Genomic DNA, 27,931 nt, shown 5'->3' with positions numbered 1-27,931 from the left:
GTACTTGTCTGTACGTTCACTGGAAAAGAGTGCGACCCACGCTAGTAGTTGCTCTTTCAGCTTGTGAGCGGAAAGCATTATTTCCATTAGTGTGCCCATTTACTAGTGCTCTGCGCCATTGATAATGAGAAAACTATTACCACCGCCAAAACATGTTAGTGTTTTATCACGAGAAGAGGACCATCCACCTCCCCCATCCCTAACAATGATAATAACACATCGTTCCCATCTCATTTCCCTTGCAGATGACACACCTTCAGCGGCACCGGTTGGAATCGGTCAGCGACAATAGTGGTGCCAGTGCTCCGTCCACATCGAGCAAGTCGGACAGTTCGGACGGGTCCGCATCGGAAATATGCGATGCCATTCACGAGTGGTCCCTGGATGCGGCCAGTGAGTCCCAGTCGATTCCCAGTCAGAACAGCAGTGGCGGCGAAAGTAGTTCCAGTAGCAGTAGTGGACATAGGCATCATCATCACCACCATCACCATGGGCTTCACAACCATAGTCGGCATAGTCAACAGCAGATTCAGAAGCAACCATTCAACGGGAACTACATCAACGAAGATGACAACGAACTTGAGTACAGCAAACACGATCTGATCAGTTTGGACGGGGGTATGATAACTGACTTCGAGCGAGCCCAGGTGGAGAGCTTTTTCAGCGGACTGGGAACGGAGGTGAGTTTGAGGGCGGGAGAGGCTTTGTTTTGGGTGTGATTAATTGGTTGTGTGTTGTGTGCGGGTGAGTCATGTTCGTAATGGGGAATATTGAATATGAATTCGTGGAAATCATATCGTATGGTTTGTTCTAATAATATGACGTCAAACCAGCCTCTGGATTAAAATGCTGCAGTTAAATGATATAAATCTAGAATTGATTGTTGTCGTGTAGCTGTAGACAGCATAACTACTTAGCACTACGGACCATTTATGCCAATAGTGCACCAAACAGGGAATCCCAATCCTATATATGACCCCTGTTGAGGGATGAATGATTGAGAGGGTTTGAAAAGAACTCGGTAGTTATCGGAGCCTGTAAACTGGGTAGATCAACTGTTTGTGCCTTAAGAAATTTCCCTAATATCCTCTTCATTAATGGCCCTTCTCAAATATACAAAGATTTCCCAAAGACTTCCAAGGAACTCTCGAGCTAAATTCTCCAAGAATACCATAGATCCCATTTCGAAGTATAAAATGCGACTTTTTCAGGAATTTCTTCAATAACGCCTGCAGAGAATTCTTAAGAGGTTTGATTTGGAATACATTCATAGATTATTTTGAACAAATATGTAGGGTTTCTTCAGAAATACCTACAGAGATTTTTTTCTACAGTTATTGCAAAGATTCCCGGGAATCCTTCGAGGGATACCATCGAAAGCTCCTTCAGAGATTGATTCAGAATATCACTAACGAATATTCTTCGAGTATTTTTTTATGGAGCTGTTTTGAAATTTTTCTGAAATTTCAAAGAAATTTTATTCTATTGCATTATTTCTATTTATAAATGACTATTGACTATGAATATGATTAAATGAATCCTAGCCGGAATTCTTGTATATTTATCTCAACAAGTTTTCGTATTAGTCTAAGAAGAAATTTTAAGATGAAATTTGAGAGATTTTTTTTTAATAAATATTGGGAGAAATTTTTCAAAAAATCAAGAAGGTATGCATGGAGAGAATCCTAAAGGAAAAACTGGACGATATGTCGTTGAAATCCCTGGAGAAATTCCTGATAGTAGATTTAGAAGTTTTTCTAAGAAACGTCTATGAAAACAATCCAAAGAATGTTCAGATAAATTGCAAAAGGAATCCTTGGAGGAAGTCCCAATGATTTCCTGAAGGTGTCTCTTAATAAATTCCTTAAGAATTTTCTCAAAGAATCTCAGGGGCAATTTCCTGAAGAGGTTCTTGCTCAAAATACTTGGATGAATTCTACAACGAAGTCCTTGGTAAATTCCCAATGCATTGCAATGGGCTTTCTGGAGGAATTTCTCAAAAAGGTTTTGAATGATGTCCTTGGAAAAAAAATTCGTTGCCTGTATAAAATGCCGATAGAATCCGCAAATAAATTTCTGAAGAAATTTTTGATAGACCTCTCCGACTAATCCATTTGGAATCCCTGAAGAAATTACTCAGTAAATATAAAAAGAATATATGGATTTAATCTCTATTCTTGGAGGAATTCTACAAGGAGAATGTTCTGTTATATCCCCTAAAAATCCATCGAAAAATTTCCAATGATTTTCAGAAAGGATTCCTTGCTTATAGAATCCCTAAAGGATTTCCCCAATCAGTCATTTTTGGAAGTATCTCTAACGAATATCTGAAGTGATTCACCAAGGAACCCTTTAACATCTGTAGTTAATTCATCAAGAATTTCTGTAGGAATTCATTGAGGATGAAGAAATTCTTGGTGAAATAACTGCAGAGGCTTTCTATGGAACTCCTGGATGAACACTTGAAAAAAATCTTTAAAAAAATCCTAACAACTCCTTTACAAATTTTTCAGAGATGTCTGAAAATATACGTTGAAGAATTTTTGGAAATATCTTAATGGTATTCCTTAATAAAATCTTAAAGGAGTCTGCAGCAAATCTTCTGAGAAATTCTACAAGAAATCAGTGAAGTGATTATCCTAGGAAATCCCGATGGATTCCAACAAGGAATTCCGCAAAGAGGATGCTCTGGAAGAAATCCATTTTGTATTACTCGAGAACTTTCCGATAGAATCTATTTTTGAATGAATTATGATTTTCTTAAAGGATTCATAAGAGGATGCCTGGGGAAGTCCCTGAAAAAATAATGATAAAGTTTGAGATTTTCCAACGATCCATTAGCAAGTCGTTTAGGTTGGCCTGATTGGTTACTTCCTGTATAGCGTGAGTAAGTTGCTGAATCCGAGTGTTGAGATTTTGATTAACTATGATCTGTTGTGTTACGGGTATTTTCGGCTTTCAGTCTTCGCGTAATCATAAACGGATTTATGCTGTTGGTTGTTTTGGTCAATCAAGTCGTTCATCGTAGTATTGATGGCTTGGAGATCAGATGCGTCGGGGGTTCCCGCGATCCATTTCCACACAGTTCCAACGGTGTTCTACCTCCTTGATCGGTGGTGTGGTTGAGGTTTCAGTTGATATACCGTCGTTGGGGGTGAGAATGGGTCAAAAAAGGATACTCAAAGATTGTTTGTTAAATAACAAATGCAATTGAAGTCGGAATAACTTTTTATGTAGTATGTATACTCTCCTATGTGGTAATGATAATTTAGCAAAAAAGCATCACGTTATATGAATTGCTTACTAAACTACAAATGATTGAAAATTGACCCAATCTCACCCCTTAGAGGGGGTGAGAATGGGTCAAAGTATTCAAAATCACCTATCTAAGAATATAAGTTAATTTTATTGATCATATCTAGTAAATCTACTTTAAACATAATGTTATCATGACGAATTCGAACTTAGGTAATTTTAAAAGATGATTAATCCACCTAAAAAGGCTAATACAACCGAAAAAATGGTTGAAATTTGAAAAAAAAAATAACGTTTGTATACTGTATTACCATTTTTAGCCATCATAATCATCCTCATTAAGAGTTTCAACCTTCATGAGAGGAGGGGAGATTACAATGAGAGAGGGGCGCATTGATTGATTGTAAAAAAAAAACATGATAGTTTTAGCATACTGCATAAGGAATGTTTAACCAAACCCTCCATTATAAACTCTCATGTACATGATCATTGGCCTCTATATTGCTAAAGCAAATCACTCCAATCTCAAGATAGAGGGTCGTTCAAATATTATGTTAAGTCTATTTTGTGAGCTTACGATATTGCAGTACACTAAAGATTAGCTGATGATTAGAGGAGCTGTCCAAACGCATGGGTGCATTGTTATAAATGATTTTAGGCACTAAACGTATTAACACACTCGTTTGACACTTCTCGACATATTTTTGAAAGATAGCGTTCTGTTATGAAGATACGGTGAACATGGCACTACTCTAACGTCAAATGGGGACTGGATAACAAGTTGAATTTTTAGTTAAGGTTATATACACTCGATAACTTGCTTGACCCAATTTCACCCCCATTCTTAATATTTAGACATAGGGTCGAAAATATCGAGTTTTTAAATAAAAAGAGCAATGACAGCCCGCTTTTTTCATTACATCAACCAGGTAATACCTACAGCTAACCACTTATAAGAAAATTTATGGTTAGGTACTTGTGTTAAATATTACACCGGAGAAATTTTTTCAGAGTGGTTTACTAGTAGTTTCATCATATAAGTTTAGCCACAAATTTAACAAAAAACGAATATTGCAAAACATCTTATTCTGCATCATGACGTGTAAAAACATCAAAAATCAAGGACAAGGTACAACGCTTTATCAACCTCTGTGAGACGTGCCTTGAGAACCGGAATAATCCCCTTACTGATATTGACGATCACCCTTACTCAAGCACAAAAACTAACCATTAGAAACCTGCACGACGAACCTTTATTGCTTGTAAAGGAAAGACATTGTAAAATTCAAACTGGAACAATTAAAATAATCCACCCGATAAATCTGTCTTCTATAGAAGAAACAGCGGAGATCCTGATTAAATCATCTTACCATAATAATGCCCAAACTACTAATCCACTAACAAATATTTTAAAGTATAAAGCGAAGAAATTATACAGCAACATACCGTCGATGGGGGTGACAATGGGTCTGGGGGGTGAGATTGGGTCAAAACGAAGAAACATAAAATTTGAAATTGCTCATCAACTATCGTTAATTTATATTGAAAACTTTATATTATTTAAAAGAGGAGATGTTTTTACACGTCATGATGCAGAATAAGATGTTTTGCAATATTCGTTTTTTGTTAAATTTGTGGCTAAACTTATATGATGAAACTACTAGTAAACCACTCTGAAAAAATTTCTCCGGTGTAATATTTAACACAAGTACCTAACCATAAATTTTCTTATAAGTGGTTAGCTGTAGGTATTACCTGGTTGATGTAATGAAAAAAGCGGGCTGTCATTGCTCTTTTTATTTAAAAACTCGATATTTTCGACCCTATGTCTAAATATTAAGAATGGGGGTGAAATTGGGTCAAGCAAGTTATCGAGTGTATATAACCTTAACTAAAAATTCAACTTGTTATCCAGTCCCCATTTGACGTTAGAGTAGTGCCATGTTCACCGTATCTTCATAACAGAACGCTATCTTTCAAAAATATGTCGAGAAGTGTCAAACGAGTGTGTTAATACGTTTAGTGCCTAAAATCATTTATAACAATGCACCCATGCGTTTGGACAGCTCCTCTAATCATCAGCTAATCTTTAGTGTACTGCAATATCGTAAGCTCACAAAATAGACTTAACATAATATTTGAACGACCCTCTATCTTGAGATTGGAGTGATTTGCTTTAGCAATATAGAGGCCAATGATCATGTACATGAGAGTTTATAATGGAGGGTTTGGTTAAACATTCCTTATGCAGTATGCTAAAACTATCATGTTTTTTTTACAATCAATCAATGCGCCCCTCTCTCATTGTAATCTCCCCTCCTCTCATGAAGGTTGAAACTCTTAATGAGGATGATTATGATGGCTAAAAATGGTAATACAGTATACAAACGTTATTTTTTTTTTCAAATTTCAACCATTTTTTCGGTTGTATTAGCCTTTTTAGGTGGATTAATCATCTTTTAAAATTACCTAAGTTCGAATTCGTCATGATAACATTATGTTTAAAGTAGATTTACTAGATATGATCAATAAAATTAACTTATATTCTTAGATAGGTGATTTTGAATACTTTGACCCATTCTCACCCCCTCTAAGGGGTGAGATTGGGTCAATTTTCAATCATTTGTAGTTTAGTAAGCAATTCATATAACGTGATACTTTCTTGCTAAATTATCATTACCACATAGGAGAGTACGAACGGAGAGTATACATATATATATATATATATATATATATATATATATATATATATATATATATATATATATATATATATATATATATATATATATATATATATATATATGACTTTTCCTATAATTTCAGCTCTTGATGGGGAATTAAGGGCATAATAAGCATTTTATAAAATACTAGCTGTCCCGGCAAACTTTGTCTTGCCATCTTGTGGTGGTTTGACAACTGTTGAGCTCAAAATAGCACCGCACTCTAGATTGATTTCATTTTGGTCATGTTGCTTTCCTTCCCAGCTCATGAAAAATCAGTACTTTTGCAATTTTGTTAGGTACTTTTCTAGCTGATTTTCGTAACTTTTTGTACATATAAACAAAGCCACCACGAATACGAACCGAACTGTGCAAGAGCCATCCGGATCGGTTCAGCCGTTCTTGAGTTTTGTTGCCTCAAAGGCACTTCAAACTCATTTTTATATATATAGATGTCAAATATGCGCTAAACTGATTAAATAGGGCGTCTCAAAGCACCAAGTTATATATATTTAAGATGCCTCATTTACTCAGTTGTGTGCATATTTGCTACAAATTAAGATAAGAGTTAATGCTTATTATACCCTATATTCCCCACCTAAGTCATATGTTTTAACTATCCTTTCGATTACATTGGATTCAGAAACAAAGGTCCATCAATTCGGACATAATCAAATGGGGGAAATCAATTCATTCATGAGGCGACAACAAATCAGGGCAAATTGGGGTAAAATGGACAGCTATTTGTACCCTCCCGTGAATGATTCTAAACCTTATCGATAAACCGCATTTATCGATAAGATATTTATTTGCATATGATAAAAAATTATCTAAGACTTCATGTTTTGCAACCAGTGACATTACAAAACAATAGAAAAAATGTTATCATCCAGCAATTTTAGGGGCATGTAGGGCAAAATAGGGAAAATATATTTCATTTATGCGCATGATAGCTTTTAGCTTCCAATTGCAACTAAAACTAATTTCAACGTTCCATTACAGTATCTGTTTCTTATAAATACATTTTATATCTCATTTTTCTATGATACTAGGGCAAAATGGGGCAAATTGGACATCTACTGAAGATGATTCTGGTGATAACAGATCTAGCGCTTTTTGTTTATGCAGAAAAAAAAGAAATTCAAATCAGTAACATTAAAGATCCATTCATAACCATGTAAAATTCACAACTTCCAGCAGTTGTTGGGGCATATAGGGCAATATAAGCATTAAAAACAATCTTTCATATGTTTATGATTTCTATTAACCTCTAATTACACCTGCAGGTATTTTCAACGATCTACAGTCGTGTTAGTTGTTTGAAAGTACATTTTGATTCTCTTTTTGTATAAAAAAGGGCAAAATGGACGACTTTCCGTGCCGTGCGGTGAATGAATTTAGCACCAATCGATTTCTCGTACTTTTTTACGTCCGAAATGGTCAACTTCACGTACCGAAACTAGCGGCGTTAAAAGATCCGTTTTATGGGTCTATATTTCCCACTGTGCATCCGTTTTACTACTATTTTTTCTTCACGTTTTCGAACTCATGAGCAGGAAAGATTTTAACACTAAAATCATCATCGGCTTAAGGACAAGGTATTTAGAGTACATGGCTCAAAATTTCTAGAGCACCGTTTTTAGAACTGTTGAACGGATTTGGATGAAAATGCATCACGCTAATTGTTCAGTGGTTGTCAACAGCGTGATGCATTTTAATCGAAATCCGTTCAACGGTTCTAAAAACGGTGCTCTAGAAATTTTGAGCTATGTACTCCAAATACCGTGACCTTAAAATCGAGTAAAAAATGCTGAAAACTAGTGATAATGAGAAAAATGAACAAGAACACAAAATTAACAGAACACTAGTACTTCTATCAACACTACTAAGCCAAAAATTGTTCCAGGTTTCCAGATACCACAGTCGATAGTTGCTTCTAAGCTTTACATATATCATGTAATAGAAAATTGAATCACCTTATTAGCAATCATTTAGTGCTCTCAGAGAACACAGCGCCAATGCTCGTGTTCCGGATGCCGTCATCATCCGCAGGCACATCCGCGCCATTCCCACTTCCATCAACGATCAAAAACAAAACCCTCCAGCTGCGGCACGGCAGCAAGACCCGTTGAATGACAAAGATGCATTTAAGTTTCGCCGCCGCCAACGTAGACGACCGGTAATTTACAAGCCTCAAGTACCGTCATCATTCATCATAAGTCACCTTTTGACGAGAGAAGATATTGCGACTCCCGTGCTATGCCTGAGAATAGAAAACAATCCGCCCTATTGAGAGAACTATTCATAGTCGGTTTTTTTTTCTATTCCAAGGAATGTAATCTTCTCAACCCGTTAGAGTTAGACGACAACACATTGCGCAGCTGAATCGTGATTTCGATTCAGCTACCTATGTAGAAGAAAATCACGTGTCGAAATATGGGGATTCTATTCCAATCGGGTTGGTGGATTCCGATTGGATTTCGATGCTGATTTCGTATGCATGAAAAGTTCGGTGCATGTGCAATGGTGCGCGGATCTGGAAGTGTCATCACCACGGACTGTATATTGGGTAGTACGTGGACAGATGTGCATAATAAGATTTCTAGAATGACAGGTGGTTCGTACGAGGAGAATGCATTTGGTTTTGTATTGCATCCACTAGATAGATGCAAGGTAGAAATGAACACGCATCGTATCGTGAATGTTACTGGAGGGAATGACAAGTGCATTTCCTTTAGATCAATAACATAGAAGATTGCAATAGTCTTCTAGAGTACGTGTAAACTCCCAAGTAACATTTTTTTAGTCAAAGAGACTAAAAGAGATTATAATGTATTTTGAAACGATTAAGAGGTTTTGTGCCTTTTTGAGAACGATTTCAACATGTCAATTTGGAAATCACTCAAAGGGGCTTTTCCCTCTTACAACATTAAAAGTTGAAAATAAATAAATAAATAAATAAAAGAGCTTCTTACAGCCATCATAAAACCAAAATTAAAGGTATTATGTTTTACGTTGATTTTCAAAACCTGTTCAAGACTAATTGATCATCAAATTTTTTTTTGGGCTACATAGCAGTTTTTCATGTAAATGTTTAAAAAATCATAAAAGTCTCTACAAAGTTGAAACTTTAAAATGTATTTCATTATTTCAATAAATACTACGTCAAATGTTGATAGCAGGGCCAAGCGTTGCCAATCTTACAGATTTTTCTGGATTTTCCAGATTTATGAAGTCTTATTTTACAAAAATCTGCATGATCCAGAAACTTTTTCTGGAAATTATGAGGTTTTGTCTGGAATTTCAAAGGTTTTCTACACGATCCAGACTTTTCCAGACAAAACTTCTCAAATCATCCAGATTTTCCGAAAATTGACCTGGCGTCGCTTGGGTCAATATCTCAGCTCAGCTACTAACAACCGTTGTGCACAACTTACTCTCAGATACCATATGCTTCACATATTTCTGAACCATGGATGACCGTGAAATTCGTAGATACTATTTCGTGATTCACGAGAATATCTGGTAAAGACCAATCGATGAAGTCTGTGGTTAAATTATCATCCGCTTTGAGCATCTTTGGTGGGCGTTCGAAGAATACGTCGAGGTCTATGATGACGATCTTATATTATTTCTTTTGGGTTTCGTAGAACTTTTTCTCATTTTCCTCAGAGATTTTCTTAAGGGAATCTTCAAGGAATTCTTTCAGGGATTTCTCCTGAAGATCTATCTGGAATTCCTATACAGCAGTTCTTCCTTGGATTTGCTTTTAAGGCATTTTTTCATAGATATGCCAAAGTTTTTCTTCTGGAACTCATCAAAAGGGCCCTTCTGAAATCCCTCACGAATTTCTGAATTGTACCATCTTAGTTCCCCAAATATTTCCTAATCTTAAAACAATTATATTATACTTTACTAGAGTGTTAAGTCTGTGATAAAATTTCAAATACCAAAAAATATACCTGCGGTTATTCCAGATATTTCTGGAAATCGTTTTGAGAGTTTGTCAGGAATTTCAGGAAACATTTCTTCTAGAACTTGTTTCTCATATTCCAAAAGGAAGTGTGGAATCCCCAAGACGTTCCTTCTATTATTTATTCGTGAGTTTCCTCTGAAATCTAGGAAGAAGTTTTTGAAGGAATCATTAAAGATTTCTGGTACGATTCCTGATGAGATTTCTTAACAGGATCGCAAAAGACGTCTCTGCGAGGATCCCTGACAAAATTTCTAAATAATCTTCTGTTGTTTCTTCTGGAAATCCTTCTGAAATTTTTGTTTCTTGTGGGTTTTTTTTTCGGGAATCATTCCTGATATTCCTACAGATAGGACGTGTTCGCCGACGCACTTTTCCCCGGCAGTGGCGAACATACTAATTTAGAGTAGCAGCCGTGCCTAAGCCATCACCTTATCGCTAAAATGCAATTTGGCCAAAATGACTCATAGGACTGTTATGCGATTAACGTAAGAAAGATTGACTACCGCTCAGAATACTGACCTTGTTCATATTTTCTCTGAAGACACCAAATAAGGATCTCGAAATCTCGACGAGCTAGAGATTTTTTCCGTGTATTTTCAGCCCTGCCTCAGTGTCCGCCGTACACCCTATTTGGCGGCGACGGCGTAATTTAAAACTTTTTTTTTTAATTTTATCTACTGTGAGCTGCTACTAACTGCTAGTTTTATAAAAAAAATCAAGGTTATCATAATATATATATATATATATATATATATATATATATATATATATATATATATATATATATATATATATATATATATATATATATAATTCTCTAATACATAATCATTTTAGACTAAAGAAAATATCAATTCATGGTGCTAGAACACCATATGCTGCATAAGTCTGATATCTCAAAATTCATGATTTTCCAATAAAAACAGAGCCCACATCTAGCAGTTGCTGTGAAATACCTTCGGAAATTTCTCCTATAATTTCTCAAAAAATACAGTACCAAAAGTAACTCCAATCAAACTCCTGGATAGAACATTTTTAACATTTTTTTAGGAATTATTGCGGGAACAGTTATTATGAGTTCAGCTATCCTTTCTCCAACTAAACCTTCAGGAATTCTTTCAGATTTTCCTTAAAGTTTTGTTTCTTCTAAGTTCTTCTCTAGAAATGTTTACAGACATGCTTTAACAGGTTCCTCCGGAGGATTTTCTAGTTACTCCTCCTGCTCTTCCCTCAAACAATTGAATTCCTGCGGAAATTTCTTAACATAATTCAGAGGACTTCCTTTAGGGATTCTTTTGAAAGCTTCAGGACTATTAAGAGGAACCTTTCTCTAGTTATTTCTTCAGTAATTCCTCCAGAGATTCTTGCAGGTATTTTTCCAGATAAGATTCCACCGGGTATTCAAAGCGTAATTTCGCTAGAGATTCCTTAAGAAATTCAGATTTTTTTGGCAGAAATGCTTCTGAAATTTTAGTTGGAGTTCTTAGAAAGGGTGCCTCAGAAATTATTCTGAAGATACTCTATTAGGCATCTCTTCAGAAATTTCTCTAGAAAAATCTCAAGAGGTTCTTTTAGAAGATTCTCCAAGGGAGAAGTTCTTCAGATATTCTTCCAGTGATCATAAGGGTTTTTGGGATTTATTGAGTCAGGGTTTATTTTTTTACGGGGACCTTTTAGGAATCTCTTCCGAGTTTCCTGCCGGAATTCCTGCAACAATCTTTTCAGGATTTATTTATTTATTTTAAATGATAAGGCTTATTTTTAGCGAAGATGCATTAGAAATGATTGTTAACAATGCAACACTATCGTTAATGGAGCACTCAGCAACGCAGCGTAAACTATTCATCAGTATGCGGTCTGTTTTTATATCTGTGAGGCCACTCAAGAAAAATTCACGAAACTTATTTTCGCGCAGGAGTCTAAACAGGTAGAAGCTCCGCAACATTTTCTTGTTTTCCAGCCATTCTTCCAGATTGCTTCAAATAATTGCCATTATAGATTCCTTTAAAAATTCTACCACATTAATTTCAAATTTTGGTTTGATGGCCTCCTAAAATTCATCCAGGGATTACATCAGAAATTTCTTCAAGGATTTATGTCCGATAACACTTCAGACATTTTGCAGGAAAATATTTTAATAATTTCATCAGTTTTTTTAGAAATAATAAAAAAAAAACCTTCTAGTGCTTTTGTTTGAAATTTCAGCTCGGATTCCTGCAGAGTTTTCCAAGAAATCCTTTAGAAATTTCTCCGAGGTTAACTTCGTAAATTTCCCAAGGATGCCGTTGAAATCCCTTCAGGGATTATTCCAAAAACTTCTTTTGGATTTTTTCCTTAAATTCTTGAAAAAAAAAATCGTAAATCTTCTATGTATTGCTTTAAAGCTATATCAAGTAGTTCCTCCTGGTATTCCCCAGGGATTGCTCCAAGAACTCTTGCAAAAAATGATTCACAAACTGCTGCAGAGAACTTTGTTCAGGAATCTGTTCAGGAAATTTCCATAAATTTCATCTTGGAATCTTCTTGTAGAAATTCCTTAAAGATTGAAGATTTTTTCGTTTTTGGGTGCAGTTTCATGAATTACACTAGTTTACAGCATTTTTGAACTCGGTAAGCTGATGATCGTTTCTGGTGAAGAATCATGCCCTGAGTTCGAAAACGCGATGGAAAAAAAATACAGTAGCGTGGAAATTTTTTCGACTTTCCATACAATGTTGATGATTTGAAATCGATTTTTGTTCTATTTTTAAGCAAAGTCGCTCACTTCACACATCTCATTCTCCGTAATCAATGCTCCGATTGAGCTGAATTTTTTACTGTATCTCGCCTACATATGATATGTCAAAAAAACGTCGAGAAAGAATTTTTAAATTGTTTTTTTTTTCTTATTGAAAAAAATACATTTCTTCACATATTTTTGGAAATTTTGCTAAAATTTAAGGAGATCGTTCCCAAAACTCACCAATATCTTGAATTTCATCAATCTGACGCAACACCTGCATTTAGATGAACGAATGGTATTATATTCAGCTTTTAATTAATGGAAAAAGATTTAAAATTGGTTGAACAAAACGCAAGATATTTGAATTTTATTAAATTCAATTTTTTTTAAAGTTTTAAAACTCGATAATTCTGCTATTCTATTCTGCTATTATCAACAATTTTATTAAATTCAATTTTTTTTAAAGTTTTAAAACTCGATAATGAGCTAAAACTCAAAAACTGTTCTTCTTTAAATTTTTTGAAGCACGGTTTCGAAATCAGCGCTAAATTATGCTTCAAAAATTCTGGTCGTTTACAGAAGTTTACGACTTTCCTTTTATTTTGTGAACTAGTGTTACTTCTGTTAAAACCTATGAACGAATACCTGAAAAAAAAAATCCATAAGGAATTGTTGGAAATTTGAAGGATTCGCAGGAACAATTCTAAGGACGATTTTTTCTTAAGTTTCTTCAGCAACCCCTAAAGATTTTTTTCAAGTGTTTCCTAGAGAAAATCTTGGACGAATTTTCGGTTGAATCACTGAATAATGTTTGAAATAATCGCTAGGTGAATTTCTGATAAAAAATCCATGGAAGAATTTCTTATAAACCCTTTCCGGCATTCATGAAAATATGCGCTAATTACTGAAGGAGTCTCAAAAGATATTTCTTAAGGAATTTCTGATAGAGCTGAAGAAGAAATCCGAGGATATATTAAAAAAAAAACCTCCTGCCTCCACCTGTAAAAATACCTGGATATATTCTTAAAATAATCTCTGGAGGAGTATCTGGGAATGTCTCAGAAAAAAATCCTGAAAGAATCTTAGAAGGAATTGCTAAGGACATTCCTGGAGGAAAACCTGAAAAACTCCTTGAAAATCCCTGGGTGGATATTTTAAAGAATTTACTAAGAATCTTTGCGTAAATGCTTGTACCAAAGATTTTATTGTGTTTCTGTACGTATTTTTAAGGCATCTTTGAAAGAATGCTCAAAGAAAAAAGAAAGAACTAAATTTCTATAAAGATTCCTAGAAAAATCTGATGATAAAATTCCGAAGAAATTTCCGTAGAAGTTTCTATGTATTGTTTCTGAAAAAAATCTCAATTTACTGAAGAATCCGAGTAAAAATTCTGGAGGTGTTTCTAGAAAAAACATGTGGTGGAATACCCGGAGGAACTCCTGAAGAAATTTGCAAAAAATTTTGGGAGGAATTTCTGCAAAAATTACCCAGGCATTTTTTATTAGGTTTCCTGTGGAAATCCTGAATCTCAGGTGGAATTCATGATACAAATATCTGTACACATTTTTGATGAATCCCTGGAGGATTTGCGGAAGAAGCCACTAGAGGAATTTCCGAAAGAAATACTGAAGGAATCCCTACATTCTTTCGGGGATACGACTGAGGTTATGTACTGGCACGGTTTGGCTTCACAGTATTAAAATAAATGGAAAACACTAGTGTTTGATTATTTCTGACGTTTCGGTCCGTTTGGGACCTTTCAATATTTAAGGTTTTCTGGTCAAAAACTGTTTTGCTAAACTTGAAAAGTCATATGTTCGTCTTGGTTTAGTTTTAGTCCAATCAAGTATGGACCATCGTGATGTGGACATACTGTTTCTTATCTTCGGGCTGGAATTCGGGTTCTATCTTCACGATCTTCCACCATTACTACAAATCCCTACAAATATATCTGAAGATATCTCTGAAGAAATTTCAGAAGGAACCCCTGGAGGGGTTTCTTAAAAAACCGAGAATATTTTCTGGATTACATGGAAGACTTCCTGCCGGAATAGTTGGAAAAAAATCTGTAGAAATTCTTGAAAAAATGTTTTAAGGAAGCTTTGAAGAAAACTATTGAAAAATCCCTGTATGATTTTTTTTAAGAAACCGAATGAGGAATTCCTGAAACAGTCTTTGGATTATTTTACGAAGTAATCGAAATCATTCAGTAGGCTGAACATTTCTCCATGAATTTCAGCAAGGGGTTTCTTAAGATTTTTTTCCATTCACAGAAATATTTCTGTATATTTCAGAGTACTGTACAAAAAGTGTGTCATAGGGAGAAGATTGGCTGAAAATAAACAATGTTTACGTGACGTAATTTATGGACTTTCTAAGAAACTATTAGAGCTATATAATAAGGAACCCATAGAAGGTTCTCTATAGAAATACTTAAGAAAATTTATGACGAATTCTCTGGAGAAATAAATAAAAAAAACTTCTAAGAATTTTTAAAGGGAACCTTCGGTGAGCAAGCAATTAGTAGCAATATCAGCACTGTGTGTTGTTTTAATGACGAGATCCGTGATTAAGTTATTTGCAAGGCATTCCTAAAAATATTCCTAAAGGATTTTCTGAACTCTTGATTGAAAAAAAAGCCGTAAGAATGGCTGGGATGCGTGGCTGGTTTACTGAAAGAATACCAGGATAAATTTCTGAAATAATCCATGGAGCAATTTCTCACGCATGGAAGGGTTTCTGGAAGCATTCTTGGTGAAATTTCTGAAGGTGGAATTTTTAAATAAATATAGAAAAAAAACTGATGGAATCCGTGGAAATTATTCTGAAGGGAATCTCTGGAAGAATATCAGAGAAAATTCCTGAAAAACCCTGTATTACATTAAATATTCAGTTGTATTGGTAATCGAATTATCAGTCATCGGATAAGTGATTCAAAGCCTTAACCATTAGGCTAACTGGTGGTAACCCTTAAAAGTTCTAGACGTACTGCTTTTTTTCAAACGGCTACTACTTAAAACCGTACAATCAAAAAAAATGAAAGCAATTTTAAATCAAATGCGGTTGGTCTTCCAAAATCTGGATGTGATATCCCCCTGACCCCTTCTCGTTTGTGGGTATTGAGAAATGCGTTGCCACGAGGGAATTTTTCGGTAATTTAATTGAATCTCATACATATTTTCGTTCTGAAACATACATACAGACATCATCTCTATTCGTCGAAGTGGTCGAACTAAGTTGATTTGTATATGTGACTCGACTCTCCGAGCCTTCTATCGAAAATTAGTTTTTTGAGTGAACTTATAATCCTTCAGTACATTTTGGCGTACGAGAAAGGCAAAACCTATTACATTTTGTTAAAATTTGGTAAGGAGAAGAGAAGAGAAGAGAAGAGAAGAGAAGAGAAGAGAAGAGAAGAGAAGAGAAGAGAAGAGAAGAGAAAAGAAGAGAAGAGAAGAGAAGAGAAAAGAAAAGAAAAGAAGAGAAGAGAAGAGAAGAGAAGAGAAGAGAAGTAGATGGAAAATTATGTAAATGGAGAATCGAATGGACTATGCACATCAATTGCATTGCAGATTTTACTAGGCATGTGGAATTGAGCATGCGGCGAAAGTGGCAGCAGTGAATAGGGAAAAATACCACTGTGGTAAATGAAGTGAGAAAGAAATGTCACCATACAGATAAGTATTCAGTCCCTACCAAAAAATATACAATAAAAAAACTTTTTTGTCAATACCGCAAACTTTTTCACGCCGCGCAGCCACTCACAGAAGGGTTAACAGATTCAACGACCTAAAGCAAAAGAACTCAAACCCAACCAAACATTAGTCAGACAGACAGTGTCGAATGCTGAAAGCCTTTCGTCTATACCTATCCATGATAGTGAGAGGGGGTGGTGAGCAAAGTTTACTTGGAATAAACTTTTTGCTCTGCGTATTGCCTACATTCCAGGCGATTAGCTTTTTATTTGCGTTCTTTCGTCGGTCTGCGGGGACCAAGCAACAGCTGGTGCTAACCACCGTCAAAAGCTAGAAACTTTTGTGCGAATAGAAAATTGAAGGTACGTGTAGCTATGTGGATCCGTGTGTAAAAATACGTGTATGCAAATGAGGAGGTGGGTAAGAAAGTTGAAAAATGGAATAGAGTGGGTAAAAAGTTATGGATGTAGATTGTAGAATTCTTCACCTTACTGTATGGCCAACATAGGTGGAGGACCATATGCAAAAATGTGTCTGGCGAAAAGAAGAATCTGCTCTGCATGCATTACCACCTTCGTCGATCGGCACACGTGTCTCAACGTGCAAACTTTATGCAAATCGTTTAGAAAGAAATTTAGAGCGTGGCGATTAATTCGGAGCCACTTTTTTAGTTTACGAGTGGCTAGAAGAACCAATTTTAGGCATCTTTGTTTATAAACCTTGCAGACTTTTTGGGGACAATGTGGGTTTATTCGAAGTCTCTACACATCGTCACTCCTTCCCCTCTTGTACATTTTTTATATGATACCCTGATATTTTTGTAAGAAGCTGAAGATTTTTCAATACCCAACCTCCAAACAAATGCTTACGTAATTAATAGACAGCCCCTAAGCGGGAGAGTATAGAAATCTATGTTGATTAACATTTGGTCGACATTAGTTGCTAAACAATGCATGATTCTATTATTACAACCTTTGGTGCCATGTTGAATTCAGCAGATAATAAGATCAGCGTAAAATATATTCCTATATGCAGAAAACATCTTAAAATGTAAATTATTCAAGGTATGGAAACTTTCCAAACAAAAACCGACACACCCCACTTTAAACCCACCCAAATGCAACCAAAAGAAAGTGAATTTTATTTCCATAAAACGCTAACCACTTTTCCCCCACCCCCTCCACTGTTTCGTTCTCTTCCCAGGTCTACGTCAGCACCTCGCTGGCCAATCTGTACGAAAGCATCGGCAAAGACGACTGGCGTCTGGTATACACCGGCATCCCGGTGCTGCTGCACGACAAAGGATGCACCCGATCGCGCTGTACGCCGCGGGTGAGCTTCGTCCTGGCGGAACGGGGCACCTGCTTCGCCCTCTGGAAGGACACCATCGACAATCTATCCGACTATAAGGTCGCAGCGGCAGCCTTTCACACCATGTGTCTCTCGGCAGGTAGGTGGATTATTGCCAGCCATGGATGCTGCTGCACCAACCCTCAAGCTAAAGCTAATATAGAACATAGCGTCTGTCTTTCTGCACTGGGCTGTGCTGGATGCTGTGCAAGCGAGTAAAGCTCTCATTAGATGCGTACAAAAAAAGAATGGAGCGATGATAGCGTTTATTAAAAGCGCATTGGGGATGCAGGTGCATTTTTTCATCAGCACGGTTATGATAATAGAATTAAGTTTGCAGATTGTGAGATACTCCGCAATGAAGGCAGTATAAGTCAGATGCAATGTAGCCTTTTTTGTACCGTGAGGTCGTCATTTACAGCTCGTGCTCCGGAATTCTTTCAAGAATTTCTTCAGGAATTTTTCACAAATTCTTTGAGAAATTCTTTCAGAAATTCCCTCAGGAATTATTTAAAAATTTCTTCCAGGATTTCTTTGTTGAATTTCTCAAGAAATACTTCTTAAATTCGCTTTGGAACTACTCCTAGAATTCTTTCAGGAATTCCTCCAAGTATTTTGTCAAGAATTCCTTCAGCTTGTTTTCCTCCAGGAACTCTTTAAGTAATTATTTCAGTTTCTTCATGAATTCCACCATGAATTCCTTCTGGAATTCTTTTTGGTAATCCTCCAGGTATACTTTGAGAAATTCCTCCACGAGTTATTTCACGAATTCCTCCAGGGATAGTGCCAAGAATTCCTCCAGAAAAATTTTAAGGAATTTTGCAAAGGAATTCTTTAGGAACTCTTCCGAGAAATATTCCATAAATTCCTTCAGGAATTCTTTCAGCATTTTTTAAAGGAACTCCTCCAGGACTTCATCCAGGAACTCCTCCAGAATTTCTTCCAGGATTTTTTCCAGGAATTCCTTCACGATTTTTCTCAAGAATTCTTCCAGGAATTCTTTCAGTAATTCCTCCAAGAATACTTTCATGTATTCCTCCAAAATTTCTTCCAGACATTCCTCCAGTAACTGTTCCAGGAATTCCTCGGGAAATTCTTCCAGGAATTCTTTCTAGTATTCCTTCAGGAATTCTTCGAAAAATTCCTCCAGGGATTCTTTCAGGAACTATTCCAGGAATTCTTCCTGGCGTCCACCCAAGAATCCTGTGGGAAATCTTCCAAGAATTATTTTTTTAATAAATTTCTTCGGGAATTCGTACAGGAGTTCCTCCAGAAATTTATCCACAAAATCCTTCAGGAATTTCTCCAGGAGTTCCTCCGGAAATTCCTCCAAGATTTCCTCCAGGAACTCCTCCTGGAATGCCTGCAGAAATTCCTCGGTAAATTCTTCCAGGAATTCCTCGAGAAATGCCTCCAGGAATTATTCCAGAGATTTATCCAGGAATTCTACCAGGAATTCTTTCAAGAATTCTTCAAAGTTCATTTTATTAATCAGGAATTCCTCTAAGAACTCTTTAAGTAACTCTTCCAGGATTTTTTTCGAGAATTCTTCCAGGAGTCAAACCAGGGTTTTTTTCCAGAAATTCTGCCATGATTTCAATCAGCGATTATTTAAGGGATTCATTCAGGTATTCTTTGAGGAATTTCTACAAGATTTTTTTTCAGGACTTCCTTCAGGAATTCTTTCAGAAATTCCTCCAGGTATTCTTTTAGGTTTTTTTTTCAGAGAATTCTTACAGGAATCTTTGAAAACTTTTCCAAGATTTTTTCATTAATTCCTTCAAGCAATTCTTCCAGAAATTCTTCCTGGAATTCCTTCACGAATTTCTCGACGACTATCTTCAGGGGTTTCTCCAGGAAGTCATCCAGGAAGTCTTCCAGAAATTTCTCCAGGACAGTGTGACACTCCTCCATAAAATTTTTCAGGAATTCCTCCATGAAGCCTACTTTTTATTCCTCCAGGCATTTTTTGAGAAATTTCTTCAGGAGTTCTTTGAGAAATTCCTCCAGGGATATAGGATAGGGATATAGGATATAGGATATAGGACTTTTTCCAAGAATTCTTACAGGAATTATATGGGAAATATTCCAAGAATTCTTTCATTAATTCTTTGAAGATTTTTTTCAGAAATTTCTCCAGTATTTTTTCCAGAAATTCCTCCAGGAATTTCTTCAGATATTTCTTCAGGAATAACTTTTGGGATACCCGAGGAATTCCTCCACGAATTCCTCCACGAATTTCTCCACGAATTCCTCCAGACCTCCAGGAATTCTTCGAGGAAATTCTCAGGGAATTCGTTCAGAAATTTCTCCAGGAATCTTGAAAGCATTTTTACAGGAATTTCTGTAAGATATTTTCCAGAAATTCATTCAGGTATTTTTCCAGGATTTTCACTCGGAATTCTTCCAGAAATTTCACACTTAATTGTTTCAGTAACTCCACTAGGAATTCTTCCAGGAATTCATTCCTCCAGGAATTCTTCCAAAAAATTGTCTTATAATTCTTGCAGAAATATCTCGAGGAATTCTTCCGGCAGCTCCTTCAGGAATTCTCAGGAACTCCTCCAGAAATTCTCTCACGAATTCCTCCCGAAATTTTTTCAAGAATTCCTCGAGAAATTCTTTCATAAACTCCCCTAGGAATCCTAAAATTATTTCTGGAATTACTTCCTGAATTCGTTTTGGAACTTCTCCCGGAATGCTTTCAGGAATTCCTCCAAGTATTGTTTTTTTCAAGAATTTCTTCAATTTTTTTTAAAGGAATTCCTCCAGGGACTGTTGAAATAATTCTTCCAAGAATTCTTTTGGGAAATCCTCCAGAAGTTAATCCAGCGGTTTCTTAAGGAATTCTGCCATGAACGCCTTCAGCAATTATTTAAGAAATTCCTTTGGGAAATCTTTCAGGAATTTATCCAGGATCTCTTCCAGGAATTCCTCCAAAAATTCCTCCAAGAACTGTTCCATGAATCCCTCCAGGAAATTCTGTCAGGAATTCCTCCAGGAATTCTTTCAGAAGTTTTTAGGAACTCTTGCAAAAAAAATGATTTTTTTTTTCAAGAATTATTGCAGAAATTCCACCCGGAGTTCAAACAGGAATTCACGCAGGATTTCCTTCAGGAACTCTTCTAGAAATTCCCCCAGGAATTCCTCCATGAATTCTTCCAGAAATTTCTCCAGGAATTTTACAGGCATTCATCTAGGGATTCCTCTAGGAAATTTTCCTGGAATTCCTAGGATATTTTCCAGGAGTTCTTCCAGGATTTTTACTAGGAATTTTTCCAGAAATTGAGCAAGTAATTGAATTACTCCAGGAATTCCTCCAGGAGTTTCTCCAGTATTTCCTCCAGGATTTCTTCCAGTAATTTCTCCAGATATTGCTTTAGCAATTCTTCTTTATAATCTTCCCGGAGTTCCTCCAGGAAATCCTCAGACAATTCCTTTTGACATATCTCCAGGAATCTTACAGGCATTCTCCCAGGAATTATTCTTGGAAGTCATTCCTCCAGAAATTCTCACAAAAATCCCTTTGGGAATTCCTCCAAGAATTTTTGCAGGAATTTCGCTAGGAATTCTTCCAAGAATTCTCCAAGGATTGATTGATTGATTTGTCTTTATTTAAGAGACTTTCAGCCCTTGGCTGGTTCGTCTCTCTTCTCCAAGGAACTCTTTTAAGGATTCTTTTGGAAATTCTTTCAGAAATTCTTTCATAATTCCGCCAAGATTTTTTTCAGGAGTTCCTTCAGATTTTTTTTAATGAATTTCTCCATAATTTCTTTAAATAATTCATACAGAAATTCTTTCAAGAATTCCTCCAGGAGTTGATCCAAAGGTTTCTCCAGGAATTCTGCCATGATTTTTTTCAGGAATTCTTTCAAGAATTTCTTCAGAAATTCCTCCAAAAGTACTTTCAGAAATTCCTCAGGGAATGCTTTTAAGAATTCCTCCGTAAATCTTACAGGCATCCCTCCAGGAATTCATTCAGGATTTCCACTAAGAAATCTTCCAGGAATTTCACTAGTTATTTTTGCAGAAATTCCACTAGCAATCCTTCCAGGAATACCTCTAGAAATTTTTCAAGGAATTCCTTCAGGAATTTTTTCAGGACTACCTACAGGAATTTTTCGCGAATTCCTCCAGGAGATCTTCCAGTATTTCTTTCAGAAATTCTTCCAAAAATTTCTCCAGGAAATCTTTTAGGAATTCCTCCAGGACTTCGTCCAGGAATTCCTCCAAGAATCCCTCCAAAAATTTCTCCAGGTATTCTTCCATGAATTCCTCCAGGAATTCTTCCAAGAAATCATCAGGGATTTTTTCAAAAATTATCCCAGGATCTCGTCAAGGAATTCGCCCAAGAATTCCCCAAGGAATTCATCCACGAATTACCCAAGGAATTTGTCTAAAAATTCTTTAAGGAATTCGTCCATGAATTACCCAAGGAATTTGTCCAAAAATTCCCTAAGGATTTCGTCCAAGAATTCCCCAAGGAATTCGTCCAAAAATTCCCCAAGGAATTCTTCCGAGAATTACACAAGGAATTCTTCCAAGAATTATACAAGGAATTCTTCCAAGAATTCCCCAAAAAATTCGCCCATGAATTACACAAGGAATTCGACCATGAATTCCCCAAGGAATTCGTCCAAAAATTTCCCAAGTAATTCGTCCAAGAATTCCCCGAAGAATTTGTCCTCGAAATCCCCAAGGAATTTGTCCAAGAATTCCCCAAGGAATTCGTCCAAGAATTCCCCAAGCAATCCGAATTCCGCAAGGAATTCGTCCAAGAATTCCGCAAGGAATTCGTCCAAGAATTCCGCAAGGAATTCGTCCAAGAATTCCCCAAGGAATTCTTCCAAGAATTCCACAAGGAATTCTTCCAAGAATTCCCCAAGGAATTCTTCCAAGAATTCCCCAAGGAATTCTGTCAAGAATTCCCCAAGGAATTCTGCCAAGAATTCCCCAAGGAATTCTGCCAAGAATTCCCCAAGGAATTCTGCCAAGAATTCCCCAAGGAATTCTGCCAAGAATTCCCCAAGGAATTCTGCCAAGAATTCCCCAAGGAATTCTGCCAAGAATTCCCCAAGGAATTCTTCCAAGAATTCCCCCAGGAATTCTTCCAAGAATTCCCCAAGGAATTCTTCCAAGAATTCCCCAAGGAATTCTTCCAAGAATTCCCCAAGGAATTCTTCCAAGAATTCCCCAAGGAATTCTTCCAAGAATTCCCCAAGGAATTCTTCCAAGAATTCCCCAAGGAATTCTTCCAAGAATTCCCCAAGGAATTCTTCCAAGAATTCCCCAAGGAATTCTTCCAAGAATTCCCCAAGGAATTCTTCCAAGAATTCCCCAAGGAATTCTTCCAAGAATTCCCCAAGGAATTCTTCCAAGAATTCCCCAAGGAATTCTTCCAAGAATTCCCCAAGGAATTCTTCCAAGAATTCCCCAAGGAATTCTTCCAAGAATTCCCCAAGGAATTCTTCCAAGAATTCCCCAAGGAATTCTTCCAAGAATTCCCCAAGGAATTCTTCCAAGAATTCCCCAAGGAATTCTCCCAAGAATTCCCCAAGGAATTCTTCCAAGAATTCCCCAAGGAATTCTTCCAAGAATTCCCCAAGGAATTCTTCCAAGAATTCCCCAAGGAATTCTTCCAAGAATTCCCCAAGGAATTCTTCCAAGAATTCCCCAAGGAATTCTTCCAAGAATTCCCCAAGGAATTCTTCCAAGAATTCCCCAAGGAATTCATCCAAGAATTTCCCAATGAATTCTTTCAAGAATTACCCAAGCAATTCTTCCAAGAATTCACCAAGGAATTCTTCCAAGAATTCACCAAGGAATTCTTCCAAGAATTCACCAATGAATTCTTCCAAAAATTCACCAAATTATTCTTCAAAGAATTCACCAAGAAATTCTTAAAAGAATTCCTCAAGTATTTTTTTCAAGAATTCCGCAAGGAATCCTTCCAAGAATTACCCAGGGAATTCTTCCAAGAATTCCCCAGGGAATTCTTCCAAGAATTCCCCAAGAAATTATTTTCAGAATTCCCCAAGAAATTCTTCCAAGAATTCCCCAAGGAATTCTTCCAAGAATTTCCCAAGGAATTCTTACAAGAACTCACCAAGGAATTCTTCCAAGAATTCTCCAAGGATTTCTCCCAAAAATTCCCCAAGGAATTCTCCGAAGAATTCCCAAAGGAATTCTCCCAAGAATTTCCCAAGGAGTCCTTCCAAGAATTCACCAAAGGAATTCTTCCAAGAATTCCCCAAGGAATTCATCCATGAATTCCCCAATGAATTCTTTCACGAATTCCCCAAGCAATTCTTCCAAGAGTTCCTCAAGCAATTCTTCCCAGAATTCCCCAAGGAACTCTTTCAAGAATTCCCCAAGGAATTCTTCGAAGAATTCCCCAAGGAATTCATCCAAGAATTTCCCAAGGAATTCTTTCAAGAATTCCCCAAGTTTTTTTTCAAAAATTCCCCAAGTAATTCTTCCAAAAATTCACCAAGAAATTCTTCCAAGAATTTCCTAAGAAATTCTTTTAAGAATTCCCCCAGGAATTCTTCCAAGAATTCCCCCAGGAATTCTTCCAAGAATTCCCCCAGGAATTCTTCCAAGAATTCCCTAAGGAATTCTTCCAAGAATTCCCAAGGAATTTTTCCAAAAATTCTCCAAGAAATTCTCCCAAAAATTCCCCAAGGAATTCTTCCAAGAATTCTCCAACTAATTCTTCCAAGAATTCCCCAAGGAATTCTTCCAAGAATTCCCCAAGGAAATTTTTTTTTTCAAGAATTCCCCAAGGCATTTTTCCAAGAATTCCCCAGGGAATTCTTCCAAGAATTCCCCAAGATATTCTTTTAAGAATTCCCCAAGGAATTCTTTCTAGAATTCCTCAAGGAATTCGTTCAAGATTTCCCCAAGCAATTCGTCCAAGAGTTCCACAAGCAATTCTTCCAAGAATTCCCCAAGGAATTCTTCCAAGAATTCCCCAAGGAATTCTTCCAAGAATTCCCCAAGGAATTCTTCCAAGAATTCCCCAAGGAATTCTTCCAAGAATTCCCCAAGGAATTCTTCCAAGAATTCTCCAACTAATTCTTCCAAGAATTCCCCAAGGAATTCTTCCAAGAATTCCCCAAGGAATTCGTTCAAAAATTCCCCAAGGAATTTGTCCAAGGATTCCCCCAAAGAATCATTCGTTCAAGAATTCCCCAAGGAATTCGTTCGAGGATTCCCCAAGGAATTCGTTCAAGAATTTTCAAAATTCCTTATGGAATTCTTCCAGGAATTCTCCAAGAATTCGATAGAAATTCTTCCAAGAAATCCTACAGAAATTCTTCTTGGCTAGGATGTCTTCCAGGGATTGCTCCAAGAGTTCTTCTAGGAGGAATAATTTAAGAAAGTCTTCCAGGAGTTCATCCAGGAGTTCTTTCAGGAGTTCTGTACCCATCAATTTCTTCAAGAATACTTGCAGATTTGTTTTCTAGAAATTTCTTGAAGGGTTTCCAGAAGAGTTCCCCCATCGATTTGTTTTGGAACTCTACAGGGATGCATTCAGGTACTTGACCAGAAAATTCTCCATGAAATCTTTCAGGCTTTCTTAGAATATTTTTTTCCTAGAAATTCATCAGGAGTGCATTCACGGATTCATTGAGGAATTCCACCTCCAACCAGGAATTCCTTCAAGAACGCCAAAAATGTATTGTCATTTTGATGAGAAATTACCATGGTGAATGCTGTGTTTTAATCGTAATTCTATATCCATCCATTGCACTCATATCCCCTTTTTCCCCATTCCAGATCACCGCAAGGTAATCGGCTTCAGTTTCGACTCGAACCAGGCCGCCCGAGAGATGTGGGTCCGCGTGGAGGAACTCATCAGCAATCCGGAAAACATTGCCCTATCCGCTCCGGGCCGGAAGCGAAAGCCGAAAAAGACCGCCAAACCGATCATTCTACCGCCAAAGTCGCAAATTTCGCAACCCTGTCAGTTCCACCACGTTACCAGCGTTACTACCAACGACATGCCACGTTACTTCAGCCTGCAAGCGTTTGTGACCCCACCGGTCAAGCACCGGGAACCCTAGGGTCGGGCCAACGGTGGCCGACCATTTTATAACTTTTTATTTCCATAATTTTCACAATTAGCCGTAATGGGCGAATGGGCGGGCGGCCACGCGTATCATACACGAACAAGCATTATGAATATTGATAGAGGTTATGATTTTAAATTAATGGGCACTGATTAACAGAGCATCACTCTAACGTTTTAATCTGACCCCCGTTTAACGATAAACGATGAACGGGAATTTTAATTTTATCTCGCTGATTTCCGATCAGGAAAATTAATGCGATTACGGAAAGTCATCATTATTGGTACTCCTCCTCGGTTTGCCCTCGTTTGAATTGTTTCCGACGATTCACAATTGATTTGACAAAATGATAAAGACTATCGAAGATACATAAGGGTAGGTTAAGTTATCGTAACATTTAATTACCTATTGTTTAACTAAAAGTTACAAGTATGTAAGAGAAATGAAGCTTTTGTCAATCTTTAGGAGAGACGAACTGGTGGATATATTGAGACAGTAAGAGAATATAAGGAAGAATAAACACACATTTAATATGAGACCACTCTAAATAGTCGTACAATCGTGTACATATTGTGTCTGTGATAAATTGATGGTATGTGAAGCGAAGGGTTAATTACAGAAGACAAAAATTGTGAAAAGCAAACGAAGAAAACTCCTCAGTAAACGAATGAACAGCAATATGTAGGAACCACGTCGATGGTCGACTGCTCGGTTCCAGTGGGATATTTTAATTCAAATTATAAACACGATTTCATCCCACCAAACGCAGGATGTGACGAAATCCATTGTCAATCTTTTAATTAAAACAGCAAATTTCCACGAGCACTTTAATTGAATTCGACTTTTTCTCTTTGTCCTCCTTCCGAAAAAAATAAAACTGCGCTCATTTTTTCACATTATTGAAATTTCATCAAACCGCACAACGCAATTGTGACCCGGAGGGAGGACATAACGAATACCGAACAAGACCAGTAGCTGGAAGGATTTTTTTTAAATTGAAAATCCGCTTTTCAGGGAAACAATTACGGCCGGATAAACGGCGCACGAAAAAACATACTTAACTTCGCCATTCATAGTGAATTACCAGTTCTATTGATGTAATGGAGAATATGTTCGATCACTAGGGTTAAGTTTTAAACACATATGTAGACTGCGTAATTCGTTTTTATTTATACCATCGAGCAACAGTTAGTTATGCGAGCACAAATTCACACAAGCAGCTAGAAAAAAGTCTTCGGGATCTTCCGGAGTTTTACTTTACTCTGAAACATAGTCATCCTTAGGTGGTAAGAGTTCAATGAACATTGAAATTTAAATTAAGTTATATTACATTGGAGAAAAGAAAGCAAAATGTATCTTGCTGTGTAAATAATTCCATGTAAGTTCAGATACTGAAATAAAGCAGATATGTGCAAACAAAACTGGTTTACTGTAAATATCACATTCAATAACAGAGTATAGTTTTGGCCATCTCAGACAGACACCACCCGCCCCCTCCCCCCCGGGTCACCCTCATAGAGCTTCGTCCATACTAAAATTTTAATGTTTGTATGGAGCGTAGACTTTGGCCAGACTCCCTCTCCCACCAAAAAGTCTACGTAGTTTGTGAAATGTCCCTAAGGCAAATAAGCACGATTTTTTAACTTCCTCGCGCACTAAGTATCCAGAAGGAAACTATTCCTAAAAGTTTTCAAGAGGATTTCTGGGAAAAAGTTTTCGTAGTTTTCTAACTGGTCTAACTGCGGCGACGAGGGGTAGTGCAAGAGGTCTGGGAAGGGATGACTGGGACATTAGTGGGGCATGGGGAGACTGTGAGGAATTAAATGGAGGTTTTCTTAAGGTGGTTCTTGCAGTACGGTTTTGCAAAGAATCAATTTCCGAAGAGGTTCCAGGGAAACTACAAACTTTTGCGAGTAAAGGCCTTCAGGTATCAGGTATCAGTAGGTCGGCTCTAGAGGCACGTTCTCCTCCATTCGGGAAATTTGTGCCATCGCCATGAACACGAGCCTATTCATCATTTACCTGACGGAGAGGGGAAGGAAAAATTATAGGACATGGAAAAGGACAGGTAAGGGAATAGGATCGTCATACTCGCAAAAGCGTACCACAATGGGTTCACATAGCGTCCTGAAAAG

At 36.9% G+C, this 27,931-nt stretch overlaps 1 protein-coding gene across 1 annotated transcript; it reads left to right on the top strand.

Moving 5' to 3' along the window:
• LOC109408136 (uncharacterized) lies at positions 1 to 26,950 on the top strand. The gene is made up of 4 exons (XM_019693242.3): positions 1 to 154; positions 246 to 680; positions 17,575 to 17,821; positions 25,504 to 26,950. The coding sequence occupies exons 1-4, from the start codon at positions 125 to 127 to the stop codon at positions 25,788 to 25,790; spliced, it is 999 nt and encodes a 332-aa protein (XP_019548787.2). The 5' UTR covers positions 1 to 124; the 3' UTR covers positions 25,791 to 26,950.
• The last annotated feature ends 981 nt before the right edge of the window (positions 26,951 to 27,931 follow it).

Source organism: Aedes albopictus, chromosome 2 (genome assembly GCF_035046485.1).
Source record: "Aedes albopictus strain Foshan chromosome 2, AalbF5, whole genome shotgun sequence".
Taxonomy (NCBI): domain Eukaryota; kingdom Metazoa; phylum Arthropoda; class Insecta; order Diptera; family Culicidae; genus Aedes; species Aedes albopictus.
Note: the sequence above shows the minus strand (reverse complement) of the source record. Positions and strands in the feature narration are given on the sequence as shown.